At 39.8% G+C, this 23,158-nt stretch overlaps 2 protein-coding genes across 4 annotated transcripts in view; one reads left to right on the forward strand and one right to left on the reverse strand.

Annotated features, from left to right (window-relative positions):
- LOC112153208 (cryptochrome-1) overlaps positions 1-23,158 on the reverse strand; it is a 48,350-nt gene that overhangs the window by 8,059 nt on the left and 17,133 nt on the right. The window contains exon 1 of one of the 2 annotated variants that reach the window (XM_024283224.2): positions 8,294-9,264. The exons of the other annotated variant lie outside the window; for it this stretch is intronic. Coding sequence (XP_024138992.1) covers positions 8,294-8,451 — 158 coding nt within the window. The 5' untranslated portion in view covers positions 8,452-9,264. Of the gene's footprint in view, positions 1-8,293; positions 9,265-23,158 lie in introns of those variants that run through there. 2 annotated transcript variants of the gene reach the window in all.
- The window catches only part of LOC112153201 (ankyrin repeat and BTB/POZ domain-containing protein BTBD11-A), a 222,565-nt gene continuing 214,372 nt past the window's right edge, over positions 14,966-23,158 (forward strand). For both annotated transcript variants that reach the window (XM_024283199.2, XM_024283208.2), the window contains exon 1: positions 14,966-16,370. In XM_024283199.2, the coding sequence (XP_024138967.1) occupies positions 15,506-16,370 (865 nt within the window). In that variant the 5' untranslated portion in view covers positions 14,966-15,505. The remainder of the gene's footprint in view (positions 16,371-23,158) is intronic.

Consider the following 23,158-nt stretch of genomic DNA (forward strand, 5'->3'; position numbering starts at 1 on the left):
ATCAAACAAAATGTATATAAATACCCAGAGGGCCAGATCCGGCCCCCGGGCCTTGACTTTGACCCATGCTTTAGAGTAACAAGGTTCATGAATGTTCTTTCTACGCGTGTGCTGCAAGGGACGGGTCATAGAGAACACTTCAACAACACAACAAGGGTAAAGTAATGGTGAAGTAGTTGAGACACTGGTGAGTCGTGAAGATTTTTCTCAACTCCCCCAAATCCTGCGTAAGTGCTGTTCACGAAATTATGAAATTAGACAATCAGATTGTAGGTTGCGATGGTGTCCTACAGGCACTTGCGTATCACCTGCACAAACCGTGTGGAGAACCTTTGAGCTCGGTCAGTAAGGAACCAGTATTCACACCTTTCTTATGACTAGATCAGTGGTGTCAAAAGTCAGTCCTCGAGGCCCGGCCTCATGGTGGTCTTCCAGAAACCCTGCCTTATCTGCTGCCAATCTCTTGGCAAATCAGGAATATTTCACTCAAAAACATGCCAATTTCTACTTGTCCTTGAAACCATGACCCTCACTCTCAACTTCTTATTTTTTAGTAACAATTACTGTTTTAGAAATGAGCGAGATAGCCGAACACAACCAAGAAACCGTGCACCTACTTTTACGAAGATGCTGGGAGCCTCATGGTATTGATTTCATGGAAGCATTTGGCCCATGGCCCGGACTTTGGACATGCCTGCACTAGAGTCATCACACTATGTCCTGGGGGGGGTCCCATCAAAGTCTAAACTCTGATCCCCCAGTGTTGAACAATGGGAAACACTGAGCAACCTAAAATCAGTAAAAGATTGTTAAAAATTGTGTTTACTTAAATAGCACTTCTCTACATTCCTTTAAGGCCCAAAGCGCTGTACAGTCACACATAGAACGCATTAACTCAATGATGGACCAATGTGGGGCTTCGTGTCTTGCCCAAGGACACTTTGACACAATCAGCGACCAAACTTGCCATCTTCTGATCAGAGGCTCCACCTCTGCAGTAAACGGTGACGAATGATGGTTTCCAGTTGGAATCATTAAGAAGGACCAACACGCTTTTTGTTGTTTTTTTTTTTCCAAAGCCACCAGCGGCGCGCAAAACAAGATCTCACTGACGGATGATACAAAAGAACAACACCTCCTGAGGAAAATGGGGCTGTTAGTGTTAAAATAAATATCCTGGGGGTGTTCTAAATGCATCTGCTTGCAAAACTAAACGGGTCAAGTGTTGAGTCACCAGAACTGTCCAACCGGGATAATGTCAGGGAGCCGGGAGGAAGCAGGAGGATAATTACCCCCTTATCGGTTGGTGAAGGAGCCTTATTTTGGTAAGTGGGTCACTGTTAGATAATACTCACAAAAACTAAATGTCAGCCCGAACCCCAACTCAGAAAAAATTTTTTAAGGACTCTTTGAAATCATGTCACCATATTTAGGGGATTTTTCCTCTTTTTTCCGCATCAATACTAATATTTCATTTATTTCTTTATTCCCACATTGTAATTTAACAACAACAACTACGACATAGAATTCTGCTCAGTTTTAATCTTATGTACAGACATATTTATAACATATAATAAACATTGTGAATGTGATTTTGAGTGTTTTTCTATGAATATGTCCATCTAAGAAAAAAAACTAAAAACAAATGCAAGTTTTTTTGTATCACATTATTGGCTGAGATGATAAAATACCAAACATTTTAGGATCTAAAAGTAAAATCCCACTAAAAAAAATAGATTTTTTGTTTCATTTATGTTCTTTTTTATAGCCCATCTTAACCTTTGAATGGCATAAACGAGTAAACCAAGTTACTCCCCTTCACAGAAATCTGTCATCCTCATGCAGACCAATGACCTAATGTCTCTTTTAATGTTTCCTCTGCGGTTGGTTTCATAGCAGCAGGCCTGAACTACTTTTTAAGGCTGAGTCATGTAAGCGGCACATGAGTCAAGCTTCACTGTACGTGACGTCAGCGAATACAAACGGGCTCAAATATGACCAGTAACAGGGACATTTTATCCCTTGATGACAGCGTTGGGTCGCTTCCTTTTCTTGTGTGTAATTTCTTATGCGCCCCCTCCAAAAAAATAAGATGTCCCAACATTAGATTACACACCCACAAACCCACAGTCAGGCAGAGTGTGAGGTGGTAATCTGGTGCTTCCCGAAGCGTTGCTATAGGTACCAAACAGGAAAGTGGAAAGTTCCTTTGGGTCTAATCATGTTTTTATGAATCAGGCATGATGGATGCTCTTAGACTATTATAGTATTTATGAAAACCTTATTTCAGTTTAATGAGAGCAGATAAAAAGCAGATTAAGCATTTATCTTTCTGTTTAACTTTCCAAAAAAAAGTCCCAGCTGCTGCTTTTATTGATCTGAGGTCAGAGAAACATTAAATCTCACAACCTTGAGACCTGTCCGTGTCTGTTAGTCATTATTTCTCTCACACCGTCCTCAGTTACACCTCCTTTCTATCTTCTACAAACAACGTCTTTAATGGAGGCACTCCACCCTGACTGCATCCTCTTGACAAGTTTGTGTAATCAAAGGTCAGCTCAAAAAAAAAAAAAAAAAAAAAACTCCCGCGGTTCCACGTTCAAAGCAGACGGTGAAAGCAGATATGGACGCGACTCGTTGGGATTAGAGCTTTGGTTCGTTCAGATCTCAGACTGGCAGCAGAGCAGAAGTAGGTCACCAAAACAGAAAGAATGGAAGCTCTTCTACTAACACATTGACCTAGTTTTGCTCGAGCGCGGGCGGTCAGGGGGGAGAGAAAGTTATGGTGATTATGTAATCATTTACAGAGGAAAATGGGCTTCGAGGATCTGAAGGGCGGAGAAGAAAGCCGAAGAACAGGAGCTTGTTACAGACGTCAACACACTCCATAGGTCCAAAGCAGAGAAGGAGAACTTCTCAAAGTCCTTCACCTCATTAAGCAGTCTCTTCAATACATAAATGTAAAATAAAATACAGGGGATTAACGGTAGCTGGAAGCCTCTCTGTCCAAAGAGAAAAACGCCGTCCATCTTTGCCTCGCCATATCGAGGTTCAACTCTCACAATCTCACTTTTTCATGGATTCTTTTCTGTTCAATTTTTCATGCTGTGTTCTTTTTTTGTTACAGCACATTATGTTCTGCATCCTGATTGACAGCCAATCTCTTCCATGGCATGTCTCCTATTCAGAATGCGTTTAGTTTGTCAAATCGACATAAATCTTCGATTGCGATCAGATTTGACTTTTCTATGAAGGCTTGAACTTTGAGCGGATAAGCAAGAGAGAAAAGTGTGAAAATGTCCATCTGGGAAAAGAGTATAAAGCGTGTAGTGAGGAGTTTTACATCCTTAAAACATCTATGATTATTGTTAAAAATAAAGGATCAGCGTATGCACAAAAGGGATCCCGAAACAGATCCCTGAGGTGTTCCACAATCAGAACAGGATGAATAGGTAATAGTTACAGTCCTGTCAATAAACCTACAGTTTAAAGATGGGGCTAAATTTCCCACTGCCCTTTTTCATCTACACTAACAACCACAGGACGTGGCAAAGTTTTTCTCTTAGGGGGTATTGAAACCTGACATGTTTTGTTTGCGTAAAGTGAACCAGAGTTTGCTTCCTCCGATAATCCATAGCAAATTTTTTGTCTGAATACACCCAAGCGGACCCTGGTCAGGGATCAGGAACCGATCTAGGACCATCTTTCGAGTTGGTCTCAGTTTGTTTCTAATTGGACTGAACTTCGGTTCACTCTCAGTCTGAATAGGCTCCGCTCTCGGAGTGGAACAAATAGTCCAAAACAGCCACCGTAGCCGGTTATTAGCGGACAAATGAAGAAAATAACAGAAATCTCGGGTAGAAGGCAGTCCGGACCAACAAATTTTCCAGTCTAAAACTGACCCTGCAGGAGGGCAGGTTAGGCAGTTAGGTCTGGTTTTATGACTGCAGTGTGAAAACAAACCAAACCCAGTGTTTTCATGATTTATCTGAGCCGAGTCCAGGACTATTTCCAGATTCCCTCTCTACTCCCTGGTTACCATATAGTGCAGGACTATCTAGTGCCTTGGATTTCAAAAGTAATCCGGACACCATGCTCATTACTTTTTTTTTTTTTTAAAGGCAAATATGACATCACTGATTTCCAAGTAAAACCTAATAAATATGAACATTTTATAAAGACTGTAAATGGTTTAGAAATAAATAAAATACTTTTTTCCACATGAAAAATTGTTTAAGCACAATGCATTCTGGTCTATATTCCCCGATCTAATGAGCATTGACGCACACTGAGTTTTCTGGGAAATTTCTAGGGCACTGGACTTTGGAATAGTAGATTCGGACAGCCCTAAAACAAATGGCGAACGCCCCAATATAGAGCACTAAGGCGAAGTTATTATGTGGAGAATCCAAGAACACATTTCACGAGAGCCATGTGCTTCAGGTTTAATAACAGATGGAGGAATCTCTTCTGGTTATCGTCTGTTTTAGGTTCATTTCTTAGTGTAAGTGTTGGGAAGAAACAGAAAGACAGGCAGCGAGACTTTTTAGGGTCAGATGTGAACAAATTGACTTAACAACACTTAAAGTGTCTTAATCCAACAAGAAGAAGCTTTTTTACAGTTTAATGTAAATTGACAAACTAAATTTAACAGAATTTTTACAAAACTCTTCAAGTTTTCAAAATGTTTCATTGTTTTACAGAGATTCATGACCCTACGCTAAATTTAAGGCTTTATTTACTGAGATGTCATTTTAGAAAGATTTTTTTTTCTCTATTTTGGGAACTTCATGTCTAATATGTGCAACAGAAAAGTGAATGTTTTGGGGGTGTACTGCGTCATTTTGAGGACTGTTGCATAACAGAAAAACAAGGATGTGCACCACAGAGGCTGTAACTACTGCAGGGGTGGGCTAGGACCACTGGACAACCAGTCAGACTGTAAAAAGTCATTTTTTATAGGTGTAGCACTCAGGAAAACAACAATCGAATGGATGGAGAAGCAGCAGTTTCTCCACAGAAGCCCTGATTCAAACGTCTGGGTCGCAGACTGAAGAAGGTGGAGAGTTGCCAAGAGTTTTGGCTGTGAATGCGTCATGCACAACACTGAAGGTTAACTCTGGAGCAGCGTGTGGAGTTTAACAGTCCACTACGACTCAGTCTTATCTCTATATGAAGCTGGAAAGCTTCAAACACGTCTGCACCCTGAGAAGTGGCTGTCAAGTTGTGGCTCAACGGATTACTAAAGAAATGTCAGCTGACAAAAAATATGCATCCTCTTCATCAGAGTAATATGACAAAACAGTTCAACTGAGAAACAAGGTGTCTATTTTTGAGATAGACTAGACGAAGTTTGCATTGACCAAAAATGGTTAGTAATTCACAGAAACGCTTCACACGACCATGTATGTGAATTACTAATCACACAGGATCCACCTTTTCAGGTAAGTCATCCACATGTTTAGACTTCAAACAGCCCATGACCAAAAAAAAAACTGTTTACGGTATTTATGTCAAAGAAGAGACATAGTAATATTCTGTATTTTCCTTAGTAATCATCATCAATTCAATGGTACATTTTATGTTGGTCACATCAAGGAGGACAATGTTTAACTCCTGGTTGCCATAGTTACTCAGACCGACTCGGATCAAACTTCTTATGGACTAGGCTGCACAATAAACAGCAAATTTATCGTCCTGGCAATGAAAGCCTGTGCAATACGAGTTATCGCAAAAGACGACGTAAACTGTGATAAATGGCGACCTTAAACGTTAATACACGCAAAAACAATCTTATGGCAGCTTGTGGTGTTTAACTATTTAAATCTTATTCTTTTGGCAATCCAGATGACCCCTCACATAACCCGCCTCCTGTGTAGACGAGGGTCTTAAATTATGTTGCCATTTATTCAAATAAAACTGTTGCAGTGAAATGGAAATTTATGTCAGTTGTTTTGCTTTTTGCTCATGTATCTTAAGTCATATCATCATCACAATACTGATCACTAACAAACACAGCACATGGCAAGCCTTTTGCATATTGTGTAGCCCTTTTATTGATGACACCCCTCTCCAATTCGGAAACATCTGTATCACGATAAAAGGTTTGTCCAGTTCTCAGATATAGTCAATAGAAAGACAAATTAATTATTGTAACCTGATATTTAAATTTGTTGGGTTTTTTTATGCAAAAATGCCACAATCAGCCTCTGAATATCGACAATCAGGTGTTTTATGTACATATTTTCCATGTATAGAAACGCATTTATCGACTTATGAAACATAAAAACAGCCTAGAAAGTTCTTCCTCCAGCAGAAAACCTGCCGAGCGGCACACGAGGGAATCCAGTTCTGTCTGCATCTTTTGTGGTGCAGCAAGAGTGAAACAGAAACATCCACAAGAAGTAAATATTTAACCATCAATGACCATGAAGCTCTGGATACAAAAACCTAAACAACTGAAAAGACACAACAGCTGCAAACCCTGTTTATTCTTGTTTTGTAACTTAATGCTACGTTTGACCAAAGTTAACCCGACCAGGTCTGACAAACTCGCCTTTTTAAGCTCCTGCTTTGAGAATTTTTGTTTGATTGTTTCAAATTACACTTAGGAAGAAAAGTCTTCCTTTTTTGAGTGTTTGATTAACCTTTTCATATTTGTTTGCGTCCTGCGCCTTTGTGGTTATTTCATGATTCCTTTCATCTCCAGATCTTTCAGACTCAAACTGAGCAAACAGAGACTCATGCAGTGTAATTATGAAGATGCAGAGCCCAGAGAGTCTTTTAACCACCATGTTAGTCAATGTTAAGACAGTCTGTGGTTGGTAAAGATAGAACACATAAGCTAAAATAAACTTTACTATAAACTACCATGACGTCTTCATAGATGTTTGTTTTTAAACCAATTCCTCTGAAAAGAAATGAATGTGTGGATGCTTTGTGAAAACAGCATTAACAAACGAGAACAAATTTCATTTTCAAATCACAAGGTCACAATTTGATTAAGGATTCATTCATTTGTAAAATTTACATCCAAACCAATTTACTTGGTAATGAAAAACTTTTTTTTTTCTACCGACATTTGATTTAAACTGCAAAGAAGTGCAACTTTCATGAGCAACAGTACACATTTCCACAGCAAAAATGAATAGAAAATATGTTTTATACACAAAAAGATCATAAAATATGACTTTTGAGTAAAAAACAATCAAGGGTTTTAAAAATGATTGCTGCATTTTCTGTATTAAGATAGAATATCCTATTTTTTTGCTAACAATTCATTGAAAAAATTAATTTCCATAAGAAATATTTTTGAAAAATTACATTTCAGTTGCTTTGAGACAGAAATATTTTGAGCGAACAAATGTTCCTCTAATTACACTTCATTTTTGACACCTCAGTGGCTTCGTGGAAGAGTGTCCACCCTGAGACTGGGTGGTCGTGAGTTCAAATCCAGGTCAAGTCATACCATACACTTCCCAGTATTGATGAGTTTAATTGGGGGGTTAGACCACCAAATGGTTTCCCGGTGCGGCTGTGTCTGCAGCTCACCACTCCCCCAGGGGATGGGCCAAATGCGGAGAACGAGACAAATAATTAAACGTTAAATACTCCTTTTTGCTAGTATTTACAAGGTACTAAAGACCAATTCAGATTATCATTTAATATATTATTTTTAATTATGATGCTTTTAGCTAAAAGTAAAACACCTGTGTGGCTTTCAAGGACATAGTTTCTCCAGAGTGGGAAGACTTCAATAGAATTCCCCTCCGAGTTGTGGGCGGGACTATTGGTACAGAGTAACTCTGCCACCACTTCCCATCATCCATCTTTTTACTCGCTCTCCAGCTAGCTTATAGCTCCTCACAACCCCGAGCAAATGCTAGCGGTGCAACAAAATTGGCGAGCAAATTCAGAGGAAAAACCAGGATGTTTATGGATCTAGTTGTCCTCAAGTGGATGAATCAGAATGGGGCGGAGCCAGGGCACGCCCACAAAAACTTCTCATTAAAATGCATGTATTTCGTCTGATCCTGTTTCTCAACTTTAAATAAAAATACTCAAAAATAGAACATAAGATGAATTTTATTTTTAGGTTTTCTTAATCATTGAAAGAAAAAAAACAATTGATTTATCTTCTCCCTCTTCTTTGTTTGATTAGGCAAACAAGCCAAAGCCTGAAGATATCAGCCTATATTATTAAAACTTTATTTAAAAAGCTGGAAAACAACGTTTACAAGGTACTCTCCAGCTCTGCGTGCAAACACATGCACACCTGAAGCTGCATGCTCACCTCCACCTGTTGATCCCAACGTTGGAAGATCCCGCGAACCAGGGGTCGAGGATGTAGACGCAGCGGACGGTGTCCGCCCCCAGCAGAGATTCCTTCAGCGACGGATTGTCGTGGAGCCGCAAGCCCTTCCTGAACCAGTGGATCGTATTAATGACCATCACTCAAACCGACAAGTCCTTTTTATGCCTTCTTGAATGAGATCGGGGGGTTCCGGTGGTGCTCGGACGACGTTAATTCCAATTTACCGGCGGATTCCTGTGATATTTGAGTGAATCCAAGGCCACGGGGGGAAACCAGATATATATGACGGGGGATAAAGGTCCTCAAAACACACAAATTTCAGTTCAGATCTCGAGTCCAACTTCTATATTAGCCTTGCTCTAACAGAATTGTTTCCATAATGTCGAAAAGTGCAGAACTCGTTGATTGGTGAAGCATTTGGACTGGCAGCAACGTGCAACCCGGCGGGCTTTAGGACCTGGCGGTCTGACGTGCGGCAGCCCGGCTTGTTGTATAACTTGTTTTTCCAAACGATGTCAATTTCATGGATAAATGCGGGATTTTCACAAATCTGACTTAAGGTTTTTCACTCTATAGCTGATAACGAAACGAATGACGGAACAATGAACTGGCCTGTGACCTGGAGGGAGGTTGCGGTGGCAGGACCGAGCACTCCGCGCCGCCAACACCGGGAAAGCGTGTTATGTAAACACGAAACCGTCACTTTTATCGTCCAAGTCGCGTCTGGTCGGGAGGAAAAATCTCCAACAATCCCTTTCGGTTCTCCTAAAAACTCCTTTTCGTCTGTTTTGAAGTGGAAGTTTGTAAGGGGGTACCGCGGCAATTGAAAACGCTCCTTCTTGCCCTAGAATGAGTCGAAACTCCGCCTCTCTAGCCGCTCCCACGGTAGTCGCTCCCCCCAACTGCCAACGTGCGTACGTCCGAGCTCGGCGGTGATTGGTCCGTCGCGCTGCGTGGCTCGCTCGGCGTGGTCACGTTTTCGCAGCGTGCTCTCTTTGGCCTTATGAGGAGAGGCAGTGACGTCACAGAATCAGGGGAAGAACGGAAAAAACTGTGTTAACTTAAATATTTAAACAATTAGCGTCAGATTCTTCTTGACTTCTTAATATACACACACTCTAGTGCAAATATTATTAGATTATAATTTTTTTAAATAAAAAATAAAATTTTATTATATTTTCAATGAGACACGTGTTTTGCTCACCTGTACTTTTTCTTTATATTTAACTCATTTTACGCTTTAAAAGTTATTTTCTTTATATTTGTAATGTTTCTTATTCAAATATAATAATTTTAAGTTCCAAAACAGCAGCATCCGTCACGAATATGAATTCAGCAGTGAGTAAAATCGGATGTTCTGCAGATTGCGTGGTGTTTGATAAGGTACAAACTGCGTCACAACAATCTTATATAAAGTGACATAATTATGCAAGATACGGATAAACAGTCTCCTGTAGGAACGTCCGTTTTCCAGCAGGAGGCAGTGCTACACCATTATAACAAAGTCTGCTTCTCCCATCAAAATAAAACAAATCATTTATTTTTGTGGAAGGCTAGAAGTAACTATATCTATGTATATTTTAATGTCAAGTATGGAAGTAGATTATATAAAAACACAAATATATCATTGAAAAATTCAAATCATTACTACTTTTTTACGCATGACTATTTGGATAAAAGCAATACGTATTTATTATATATGTAATAAAATTAATTATGCAGACAAAATCTACATCATTTGATCATATCCTTCATAGAGACTCAGGAGCAGGTTCTGATTTTTTCCAAAAATGTACAAAATTTAATTATTAACACAAAATTTTGTGTTTTATCATAGGGGTGTGACGATTCCTTTTTATCTGATTAATCTTATTAATAATGATCTGATTCTATGGCCTAAAGTTATTCCAAATGGTATTTTTGAATAACAATAAATTTTAGATTTATTTCATATTTGAACGATTTGGGCTGATTGCATTCAATTCGATTAATTCTTGGATCATAAGAATAGAAACTGATTAATCGATCAATTGTTACAGCGTTATTTTATCAGTTGCCCTTGCATGTCTCCAAATCAAAAACAGAGGAAGTCTTCTTGACACATGTATCTCTTAAACATTCATCTGTTAGATGTGGTTACACATTGGAGGATGCATCAGTTCCTTGCTCCGGCTTGTTTTGTGTGGTTGACCACATTGTGCTCCGAGTGAAGAACATGAAGATGGTTAAAGTGTGGCAGAGCTCCAACCTTCAGGACGGCAGAAAATGTGGCAGAAAAAACCTCACAAGCTTTGTAATTATTAATTAAAGCTTTAAATCAAATTTATTCTAAATATGTAGAAAACTAATATTTGACAGTGAATAAAAATGTTCTAAATTAAAGTTTTTTTGTTGTGTTCAGACAAGCATTTGACCTAAAGAGCAGGTCAATGCCATAGTCTATCTTCTGTTTAAGGGAGAGTTACATTTCTGCTATAAAGATTTTCAAAATAAAATGTGTGTTTACAACACAGGACATCACACTTTTTGAATAATTTAGACTCACATAAGTTACCTTTATACCTCAAGTACAAATCATCCACTGGGACATACATGTTGTTTCTTGAATTGCCCAAAAAAATCTAAAAATTCTGTCTGTGTTACAGAAGAAATCAGATCCTGAAAATATGCAAAGATCCAGGTCAGTTTCTACTGGTGTTATCTTTAAAGGACACTCAAATCCTCTTTTCATCTATTGTAAAACTGTTCAAATGACCTTATAATTATGATTATGATTGAGCCAAAAAATGTTGTTTTATGGGACATAGTTTCTGCAGAGTGGCAGTAGTTTGTTAGAAATTGACCTCTGAGTTGATTGTTGGCGCAGAGCAACCCCGCCTCTCTTCCCGTCACCCATATCTGAGCTCTGTTTACATACTCTCTTGGTAGCTTATAGCCCCTCACAACCCCAAGCTAACATTATCTATGTCACAGTTAAACTCTTTTTCTAATGTTATATTTTCATCTGCTCCTGATTTACAATTATTTGAATAAAGAAATACTCAGAAATGCAGTTTTCATTTGAATTTTCTTTATATATGTCCTCCATCGAGAGAAAAATGCTACAAGAACATGTAAAAAAAACCCACAAAAAAAACTATTTTTATAGGACTGACTCTACAAACAAACTTTCAGATAAGACTTTGTAAGATATTATTATCAGGACATTTATTTTATTTACCTGGATTAAAGAGAAAACTCCCACGGTAACTCTGTAGTACAATGGAATTAAATTAAAAATCCCACCTTTGGGAAGGATTAGTGTAAAGTTAAAGCATAATGGGGATATTTTTGTGAATTTGTGGTGACCTCAGTACAGGGATCTGCGTTTGTATGACAGCCGTTTCCACTGTGTTTCTGTGTCTCTGTGGCTGAGCTCGAAGGCTCCTTCATGTGTGTTTGGTATGGCCCTCTCTTATATACTTATTACTTCTACTTAGAATGTTTTCCAGGTTTTCTATATGTAAGGAGACTTTTAATATGTCGATATTTGCATTGTTTCACAAAATTTGTTTGCCTATAAATTGACTTATTTTATTTTGCTTTCATTTGTCTATTCGTTTTTTTATGTATTGTAAATAATGTATAGTTATATTGCTGTTTTACTACCTTCTTAAACAGCCCAAAGTGCTTTACAGTCACATGCACACACTCATTCACACACTGATGGCAGCTCTGCTGTCTCAGTTCAATCACCAGAAGCAACATGGGGTTCAGTGTCTTGCCCACAGGCATTGTGGGAACTGAACCTGCGATCCTCTGATCAGACATGGGCCGCTTTACCACTTCTTTTCCTTTTTGCTTTGTATAAACAAGTTCAAATTTAACTAAAATATCATTTAGAAAAAAAGCTTTTGTTACAGCACACAAATTAAAAATGTGATTTATTTATTTAAAGATTTATATATTTAACCCTGGAGAACCCAAATCCCAAAAAATTTGAAAATTTAGCCACATTAAAAAAAATATTTGTTGTTTAATTAACTTTCTTCTATTTGTATTTTTGGTTGCTGTTATTGCTGCTATCCAAAATGAACAAAAAATGTCAAAATAACTTTGAAAGATTAGAACAAATTTAATTTATTTAGCATATTTTTTAATTGCATTTCCAAATTATCATATTTCGGCACAATCTGCCTTCCATAGAAGTCTTCATTTACTTGTATTTTTTAAAAATGACTATCTCATTCTTAACATCTTTGCTGATTTTGTTTGCTTTTCTACTGTTTTTTTTTTTAGAACTTGTTTAAAACGTATTAAGATATAAACATGTGGGTTATGAATAAATAAAGTGGATAGAAAACAGTCCTGGACAAGATGAGAATCGAACTTGCGAGCTTCTGATCAGAGGTGGACCACTCTACCTCAGTTTTTCTTTTGTTTGCATAAAAAAGTAAAAATGTAAATAAAAAAGAATATAGAAAAAAGTGTGTTTATCTGCAGATTGCATGAATATATACAATATAAATGTAGTTTGCTACAGTTTTTTGCACAAATTAAATTAATTTTAATTGCATATCCAATTACCACATTTTGGCATGTTTTGCCTTCCATAAGGTCTTCATTTACTTGTATTTAAAAAAATTATTATCATTATGAAGATTTTGTTTGTTTTACTACTGTTTCTATTTTGTGGAACCTGTTTAAAACCTAATAAGTTATAAACACGTGAGTTACGAGTAATTACAGTGGAATAAATAACAGTCCTGGACAAGATGGGACCAAACTTGTGATCTTCTGACCGCTCTACCTCAACGTTTTTTTTTTTTTTTGTTTTTATATGTAAAAATGACAAAATAAAATTTAGAGAAAAATGTTTATTTGCAGATGACATAAATATATATACAATAGATGTGGTTTGAAAAACATATTGAAAAGATGTGAATAAGTAGTTCCACTTTCCACTGAAGGATTCTTTCAAAACTTGAATGACAAAACTTTTGCTATTATTGATTGAAAACGTTTCAGGGTAAACTAGTTAAAAATGTGATGTATTTATTTAATGATTTATATAATTAACCTTAAAAACCCAAATCCAAAAAAGAGGTCAAGTTTAGCCAATTCTAAAAAAATAACAATAGTTGAATTTATATGAATTATTTAATTAACTTTTTTGTATTTACATTTTTGGTTACTGTTATTGCTGCTATCCAAAATGAAAAACAAAAACGTCAAATGAACTTAAAAAGCTCTAAATACATTTGTTCTTGAACCTCTAGTTTTGATCTGTTTTTGCACAAATTAAAGTCATCGTGCACATTTTTAAATTGCAAATCCAATTATCACATTCTGGTATGTTTTGCCTTCCATAACCAGTTTTTATTTAATTGTATTTTTTTAAATGCTGCCCTTGTTTGTTTCTTTTCGCTTATTTATTTTTTTATGTTTCGTCAAACTTGTTTAAAACTTCATAGCTTAATAAGTTATGAACATATGAGTTATGAGTAGTTAAAATGGATAAAAGAACAGCCCTAAACAAGGTCTAAAATTGATATTTTTAAATATATATTTAATACTATTTATATTTTTGGATGCTGTTATTACTGGTATTCAAGATGGACAAAAATGTCAAATAACTTTATGATATTAGAACAAATTAAATTAATCGTACACATTTTTAAATTGCATATCCAATTATCACATTTTGACACATTTTCCCTTCCATAGGGATTATCATTATGAATATTTTTGTTGTTTTTATTTGTCTTATTAATTTATTATATTTATTTTGTGGAACCCGTTTAAAACTTAATAAGTTATAGTGGATAAAAAACAACCCTAAACAATGTCCAAAAAAGGGTCAAATTTGGTCAATTTTCTAAAATATAATTTATTTACTATTTTCTATTTCTTATTTTTGAATTCTGCTATTACTGCTATTCAAGATTAACAAAAACATTGTAAACTTAACTTCATAAGCTTATAACAAATTAAATTAATTAATCACATTTTGAAAGTGCAACATATTTTGCCTTCCATACTTGACTAAAATTATGAATATTTTTGCTGCTTTTGTTTGATTTTCTACAGGTTTTTCATTCGTGGAACTTGTTTTAAACTTAATTACTTGTAAACACATGAGTTATGAGAGATTAAAGTGGATTAAAAAACAGCCCTGAACAAAATGAAGAAATCCTGCCTGTAGAGAATGACTCAGGTTTCATGGCAGGGCTCTTCCATTCTGCTCCAACGCGCTCTAACTACTATCATCCAGCCGAAGAAATCACGATAATTTCACTGTTACCAGGCAACCAAGGTTTGATAAGAGAGGGCCAGCTCCTGAACACTTCCGACAGCAGCAGTCCACCTCCACCGCTCTCACCTGCGCGAGGCAGCAAGACGCGCGCGCGCTCAGCTGTGGAGAACACGACGCACTTTTGAGTTTGGATTCAGAGAAAGAAACTCAATTTCTAAACCCACCCGCGCGGGCTTTGGAGCCAGAAAATATAAGTTCTTATAAAACAAAGGCTCTGATCCTCCACGAATCATGTATTTCGCAGCGTCATGTAAAGAAAATGTGAAGCCTGTGGCGCGAGGCGCGGGCAGATGGTTGGTGCGCCCCAGCAGAACGCATGAATCATCATTCCACCAACTGTTCCAAGAGCGTCCTCTGGATTCAGCTCAGTTCGGTTAAGTCACCTTATGGAGTAATTGACTTAAAGATGGAGTGATTTTATGATGAGGGGATGCTGATGGTTGGATTTTTGCGCACAAACCCGCAGAACGCACCAGAGGAGTCTGCGTCAAGACAAAACCCCGCATGGAGGAACGCTCGCGCGTCTCCAGCTGTGCGCTCGTGTTTCCCCGCACCCGCCACTTTCTGCTGCGGGTCCTTCCCTCCTGTCAGTCACAGCTGACTGAGGCGCGGATTGGTGTCGCGCGGCCCCGCAGCGCGCAGGCTCCTCCTCTCCGCCGGAGCCCTGCCTGCGCTGCGCTTGTTGCAGAGAGCGCGGAAGGTTTGTGCGCTCTCGGAGGAACGCAGATGAAGTTGTAGGGTGGAGGATTTGGAGGACATCCAGGCTGCCGGAGGAGGAGAAAACTGGATTTGTAAGTTGTTTTGGAGCCAGCAGAAAGTGTCGGAGACATCCGGACGAGTTTGTGGCGTTTGACTGACTGGGAGACCACGCATACCCAACAGTATGCGGTGCAGTTATGGCAGGCAAGGGTAACACAGTCGTGAGGACGCTGGAGGATTTAACGCTTGACTCTGGTTATGGTGGAGCCGCGGACTCGGTCAGGTCGTCTAGCGTGTCGCTGTGCTGCTCCGACACGCATCCGTCCTTCGCGCATGGGGGCAACTGCTGGCATCTGACGGAATCCATGCACAGCAGACACAACAGTTTGGACACGGTCAACACCGTCCTGGCGGAGGACACGGAGATCCTGGAGTGCGCGGGCCACTGCGCCAAGCTGCCCGAGCTGGAGGACGCGCCGTGGAGCCTCGGCGAGGTGGAGGGCGCGCTGAGGAAGGACGAGGAGCTGATGGTGGGCGACCCGCCGCCGGAGTTCCTGGCGCGCCTGTCGGCGCTCATCAGCCGCGCGCTGGTGCGCGTGGCGCGCGAGGCGCAGCGGCTCAGCCTGCGCTACGCCAAGTGCACCAAGCACGAGATCCAAAGCGCCGTGAAGATCGTGCTCTCGTGGACCATCTCCGTCAACTGCATCACGGCGGCTCTCAGCGCGCTGTCGCTCTACAACATGAGCACCGGCGACAAGTTCAGCCGGGGCAAGTCCGCGCGCTGCGGGCTGGTCTTCTCCGTGGGCAAGTTCTTCAGGTGGATGGTGGACAGCCGGGTGGCCCTGCGCATCCACGAGCACGCAGCCATCTACCTGGCCGCCTGCATGGAGAGCCTGGTCAGGGAGGTGTTCAGCCGCGTGCTGCGCAGCGCGCTGGTGGAGAGGGACAACGGGGTCCCCAAGTTCACGCTGGAGTCCATGGAGCAGGCGATCAACAGCGACTCGGAGATCTGGGGTCTGCTGCAGCCCTACCAGCACCTCATCTGTGGCAAGAACTCCAGCGGTGAGTCGAGCCGCTTTGATTTGTTAAAGAAAGTGATTGAAAATCTTTGAACTTGTTGATCTGGATTGGTTTAAATCAGGGGTCTGCAACATTTAGAAGCCACAAAGTCTTACAGAAAAACAAGAAACTGATATTTTACATTTTATTTATGATAAATATAGACGAATATTAGTTTTTGGCATAAATAAAACACAAAAACTACGAGAAATCGCATTTTTTCAAATATGTGTTCATTTATAACTTTTTGCAGAAGTTTCCATGCTGTCCTTTCAAAATAAAAGACACCCTGTGCCACAAGATCATCTCTTTTTATCTCATGTTTAATGTAATATCAGCAGTGACTAAAAATGGCATTTATTTGACATTTTATGATGCATCTCAGCTAGAAATGAGTAAATCTACCAACCAAATATGAAATTAGAGCTAATTAAATTACTCTGAATGCAAGTTTTGAACCATAAGTTGCATCTAAAATCCTCAAATATGTTCAAAAATAGAAAACACAAAACTAAGAGAAAGTAGAAAAGTCGCATTACCTGCGACAATGTTAGTGTGAATGCTTATTTGCTGAAAGTAGTCGCTGAAGATGCTGAAGCTTTTTGCTGAAAATGGTGATGCAATTTACTTTAATTGCTGAAATGATTTGCTAAAAAGGCAAAAGCTATTTGCAAAATGTAACATTTGCTAAAAGACTGGAAAGAACTATGAAAGAGCGCTAAAGTTAATCTCATTTTCTGAAAAAAATGTATAGTAAAATGGCTTAAAATCTCTAATACATGCAACATTTGCAAAAAAAATACGTAGTGTGTTGCTTAAATATTATCTAAACTCCAAATTAGCCCAAAAAACCCCCGAGTAGATGCCAAATTAACCAAAAACGTTATCATGTTGCTTAAATAGGCTACTAGCTAAACTCCAAATTAGCCCAAAAAACTTTAGAAGATGTGAAATTATCTTTAAAAAAGCTAGCTTGTTGCTTAAATACTAGCTAAACTCCAAAATAGCCTCAAATTCCCCAGTAAACTAAATTATTCTGTGGCTAAAATAGAAGCAAAACTCTAAATTAGCCTATAAAAACTTCACTAGTTAATAATTTAGCCAAAAACGTTAGCATGTTGCTAAAAAAAAAGAGCTAAACTCTTCTGAACGAGCTGAACGTTTTGATAGCAAAATTGCTAAAATCTCTAAAAGTGATTGAGTTTCTACTTGATGCAAAATGTACAGAAAGTAGCAGGAGAATCACTATCGTGTGAATACTTACTAAACATTCACACAAATAGCATTTTTTTGTCCAATTATGTGATAATTTACAACTTGCATTCCTTTCAAAATAAAAGACCCCCTGTGCCACTAGATCATCTCTTTTATCTCATTTATAGTGTAATATCAGCAGTGATTAAAAAACTAACAATAATTTAACATTTTATGATGCATCTCAGCTAGAAATGTGTAAATCTAACAAAAAATATGAAATTATAGCTAATTAAATGACTTTAAATGCAAATTTTGAACCATATGTTGCACCTAAAATCCTCAAATGTGTTCAAAAATTGAAAATCTATTTTAATTCTGGCTGTTCTACCACTTCAATTGATCTTCTGTGGCACAAAAATCTGTCAGAAACTTATTTTTTTACTTTAAAGTTACTTTTTAAAATGAAAAACCTTTGTATTTTTCTCATAACGTGGCTCCAGAGCTGCAGGTTCAGACCCCTGATTCAGACACTGTTCCACGCTGCTAAAGCGTTTCAGAGCTGTGATTACGCTGCGTGTTGACAGGCTTAAAATCAGTCAAAGTCTCCTAAAAACAGATCAAACAAATTCCATCCTCTGTTGCTTTCCTTTCTCCCGCCATCCCGGCGTGGATGGGGCGCGTTTCTGACAGGCGCGTTCTTTTTCATGCAGTGGTTCTGCAAAAAAAGATTCCTGTTTATGTTTTGTGTTGCTGTGTCACTCCGTAGAGGTGTGGGTGGGCTGGCCCTCTTTTCCAGAAGAATGAGCTGGCTCAAACTATAAAGCAGAAGGGACTTCAAATCCTCCGACTGGGAGCCAAACGAGGACATGCAGGAAGGAGGAAGAATTTCCTTAGAAATACACATGAAATCTCATTTATAAAGTATTCAGGGGGAAATCCAAATTCTTCCTCAGTTTTTGGTCTTCTTTTGCATAAAAAAACCCCAAAAAACATGAAATATCTTTGATTTTAACCTGAATTGCTTCCGTGTCTTCGCTTTACAACTTCCTCTGCATGGATGATAGCGTTTCAGACGGTTGCTTTTCTATGAAAATGATCCTAGAAGCTGCTGCTTTCTCTGTGAACGTCCTCCACATTGTTTTCCAGGGTGCAGAGGAGGCTTCCAGAACGCCTCTGTTCTGTGATATCAGAGATTTTGAAATGTGGCTTCTAGATATTTCAGGAAGTTGGAGTTTTCTTGACCGTTTGCTTGGTTTTTTGGAAGATAAATCCATCACAAGCTGAAGGTTGTTCCTGCTTTATGAGGAGTGCGTTGTCACCTGTGGAACGGCTCTAGCTGCAGACCAGAACCATCAAATCTACGCCACTTTGACTGATGCTTTTCGTTGACTAATCAGCAGAGTTTAAATTAATTCACAAGATTTTATGTCCGATTTTCTTGGTTTTGGAAACTGTTTGTTTCTGGGGTGAATTTGGCGGAAAAGACGCACAAACTGTTACGTTCCCAATAGGCAAACCGGCCCACAGTCTAGGGGATAAATACCAAACGGGGACCCTAACTTTAAAAACTGGACATGATGGGTAAAAGAACACTGTTTATTAAATAAACTAAAAACATGTCCTGGAATGAAAGAACAAACTGAAATAATTTGTGTGCTGGTTCAAACAAAAAGACAGACCAAAGGGAATTGGAAGTTTGGCCAAACATCAAATAAGTCATTGAGAATGTTGGAGTCAGCAGCTCCCTGCTAATGGCTGCCTAACCAAAACTACCTAAAGAAAACAAACAAACAAAGCCAGAAAATCAAGACTACCAACCCCAAACTAAAATAACAAAACCCAGCAGTATAAGACTGCTGAGGACAAAAGGGGTAAAAGAGACCAAAACAAACCAGGACCACACCAGCTAAACCCCAACCAGCTCCTCAACCTGCTGCTCTGCTCCCTGCCTGCCTTGGTGAGGCCTGCCTTGGTAAGGCCAATTAAGGCAAATTGGCCACACCTGCCAGGTGAGCAGAAGGACTGGGTGGAAAAAGATCTAGCAGTAGGAGCAGGACATAACACTGAGTCTTGGTAAGAGTTTGGGAGAAATGACCACCATGCCTACAAGAACACATACAAAACAAAGTACTCTTCTGAAGCAAGATGTTGCATTTATTAGTCTTCAGAGCTTCAAATACATCTCTAAAGTTTTAGATCTACCATTCAGTGTCCTAGCTAGACCACCACAGCATTTAAAAATGGCTATGCTGGAACTTATTTGGAGATAACCTCATCCAGAAGGGACAATTTTTCTTCCAAAACTTAAAAAAACCACAATCAATTCACGAATAAAACAATCTCTAATAAATAGGGGGATTCATGTTTATATTGTACTTATGTTCTTTGACTTAATGTCATTTTTTATTAATTGTTAACACGATCAACGCAATTACAGCAGATTTTGAAGGAGAAAAGTGGCTCATTCCAGCAGATGGTGCCCTAGGCAGCCGCCAAGGTCGCCTATGACCAGGACCGGCCCTGGTCCCACAGTATTACAGCTCATGAACAGTTGAGCTTGTCATGCAGAATTGTTGTATTCTCAGCTCCTCTGTAAAATCATCAACCATCATTTCCCAAAATATCTTCATCCATAGACGCTCCCACGTAGCTTACTGCTCAATAAGACGCTGACGTCTCCTTTGATAGATGATGGTGAACGCTAGTGCTGTGGTATATATTGGAATGTATCTGCAGTAAAGTATTGTTCAAATCCGTGTTTTTGAAGGACTTGTCACATGAGCTGGTTTGAGTTTATTGCATAATTATGATTTAATGGAAAAAGTGTGATTGCAAAACTGCACATACAACCGGACAGACAGCTGGTTCCATGTACAGCAGGTTTATTAGTTCAGACAGGAATGAAGCACAGCTAAAGGTCCACAATGTTAAATCAGGGTCAGATGGGGAGAAGTCAATCACGAGGATCGGATCATCAAAGAAGAGACTAGATAGTCAGAGTCCAGGCAAGGGTCAGGGCAGACGGCAATCAGAGATAAAGCAGGATTAGAAAACAAAAGATCAGGTCCAGATAGAAATGCTCAGCAATGCAGGCAGAGTGGCACAAACAATACTTCGCACTGAGTGATGCTCTAAGCAGTGCTTAAATGCTCTGTGGGTGATGGAGGAATAGGAGTCAGCTGAGCGGCATCTGGGGAGTGTGCGCTGAGGTTGCTGGGAGATGAAGTGTCTTCAGTACTCTGGAGATGGCTCCCACCGGTGACCAGAGGGGGAGACAGAACTCTGACTCCTGACAGTAATGACAACACATTCTCATTCCTGAATTGTTACATATTGAAGATTGGCTAAAGACCCCTCCACGTCACTTTTTGACGTGCTGGCTGTTCCAGTAAAATCAGGAGTCCAGGGGTTTTGTTGGACAGGGACCGGTCTTTTGGATGCAGCTGGTACTGGTGCCCTAACCCTGACCCAGTACCCTGAACCTAACTTGTTCCACTAACCGATACAACGTCTGGTAGCATACAAGCGTAGTACCGGTACCCTAACCCTGACGGGGTACCTTAAATCTAAACTGGTCCGCAAACCGATACAACGTCTGGTAGCGTATGGGCATAGTACTGGTACCCTAACCCTGACCCAGAACCTTAAACCTAACTTGTTCCGCAAATCGGTACAACTTCTGGTAGCTTACAAGCGTAGTACCGGTACCCTAACCCTTACCCGGTACCCTATATCTAACCTAGTCTTCAAATCGGTACCACTTTTGGTAGTGTATGTTTGTAGTACCGGTACTGAACCAGTACTGCAAACTAGTACTGTAAACCAGTGCTGGTTCCGGCCTGGCACCGCACACATTCAGTACCAGGTTAGGGCTATGGTTAGAGTAGCGGTGTGGTACGCATACTGGTACCGGTTTGCGACCCGGAGGTCGGGGAGCCCTTATTCAACTGGAACAGCCAGCACATCAAAAAACAATGAGTTGGGGACACCCAAAACATACATTTTTGACGTGGAGGGGTCCTAAACCAAACGTCAGTATATGACGAGTTGGGGATGAGAATGTGTTTGTAATGAAAACATAACTATTGCGTCACTCTGTAAGGTCAAAGGGAGTTTAAGGACTGGACAGATTTCATTTTTTTAGTCAAAGCGTGTTTCGTTTGTTGCACAACCCAACATTGCAGTGTTATTTATTCACAGATCTCCCAGTCAAATGTATCCGAGTGAGACTTCCCTCATTCGTCTTCATAAATTATCTTCAGACATCCGCTCCCAAAACTGCCAGGGAGTCCTTTAATATTGTCCTGAGTGACTTAATTGTATCTGATTACGCCTGTCATTCGCCGTGACCTTCCCGGAGGAGCCGGTACAACTCGGGCAGGTCACATGACACAACAGGCTGCAACAGCATCGCCTGCCGCGGTCAAGCCATCAAATTATCCGCGTGGCGTCTGTTCCGGTCCTCGTTCACACCATCTTTTATTGTGCTCTCTGAGCTGTGTTTGCATATTTGTTTTCCGCTGTGGGTTTTAATAAGCCCGGCTCATAACGGCGTGAGTCTGGCAGAGCCGCTCGGCGTCCGTTCTGTTATTATTTTCTGGGGGACTCGCACATTAGCTGACAGATTGTCGTCTCTCTGGTGGAGCTGAAGCACCCGGGCAGGCGAGCTGCTTTTGATGGATTTTTATTTCCTGGTAATTTCATCAGGCCAAAGGCTGTGCCCACACTCCTGCTAACAGTTTCCGCAGCGCGTGGTGATTGTGAAGTTATTTTAAGGCCAAGACAGATTTTATGAGCCGCATCCACTTCCAGTCTGCCGTCCATAACAATGATTTTTATTTCATATGCTTCTGGCTGATTTGACTGGAATCCAAAGCACACAACCGAGACCGGCGCTGAATTTTGGGGGTTTTATTAGGTTTGTGCCATCCTCCCAGCATGCACCAGGCCCGGATGAGATGACAGGAGAACTGTGAGAGATACATTTCTAATGTGATGATGGAGACCGGCACAGGAGAAAGACTCAGGTCGTCGTGTCAGCCGGAGGAGGTAGAGCTGGAACGGCGTTGGCTCAGGTCCCTCAGAGATGTAATTACCACGCCGCTCTGCTTAATTAACAATCCAGCTTATCGACTGGTCATTAAGATTAGGATTTAGCCACAGCAAACAGACGGAAAGTTGATAATTCCTGATCGTTTATTCTCGCTTGAAAAGTCTGTGGCTAATCTGATCTGCATGTGGTTGAGATAAAAATGTCTTTGAGGCGTCTTTGACTCTAGAGATTCTTTCAAACTTGTTGCTTCAATTTTCTCCTATCGATGCTGGTGGTCTTCAGCAGGACGAAGGTCAAGACTTCAATTGTCAAGACAGCTTCAACACCAGAGCTTCAGTGTTTATTTTATTTATTGTAACTTTTCAACCGTTAACATGATCAACGTCATTCCAGTAGATTTTGAAGGAGAAAAGCAGCGCGAATGGTTGAAAAGTTACAGTACGTTAAAGATTTTGTGTTTAAGCGTCATCAATGACGCCTCAGGTGTTAAATGGCTAATTAAGCAAAACAGACCGGAAACTTGAGACATGTTCATGAGAAA

This window comes from Oryzias melastigma, linkage group LG23, assembly GCF_002922805.2.
Source record: "Oryzias melastigma strain HK-1 linkage group LG23, ASM292280v2, whole genome shotgun sequence".
Taxonomy (NCBI): domain Eukaryota; kingdom Metazoa; phylum Chordata; class Actinopteri; order Beloniformes; family Adrianichthyidae; genus Oryzias; species Oryzias melastigma.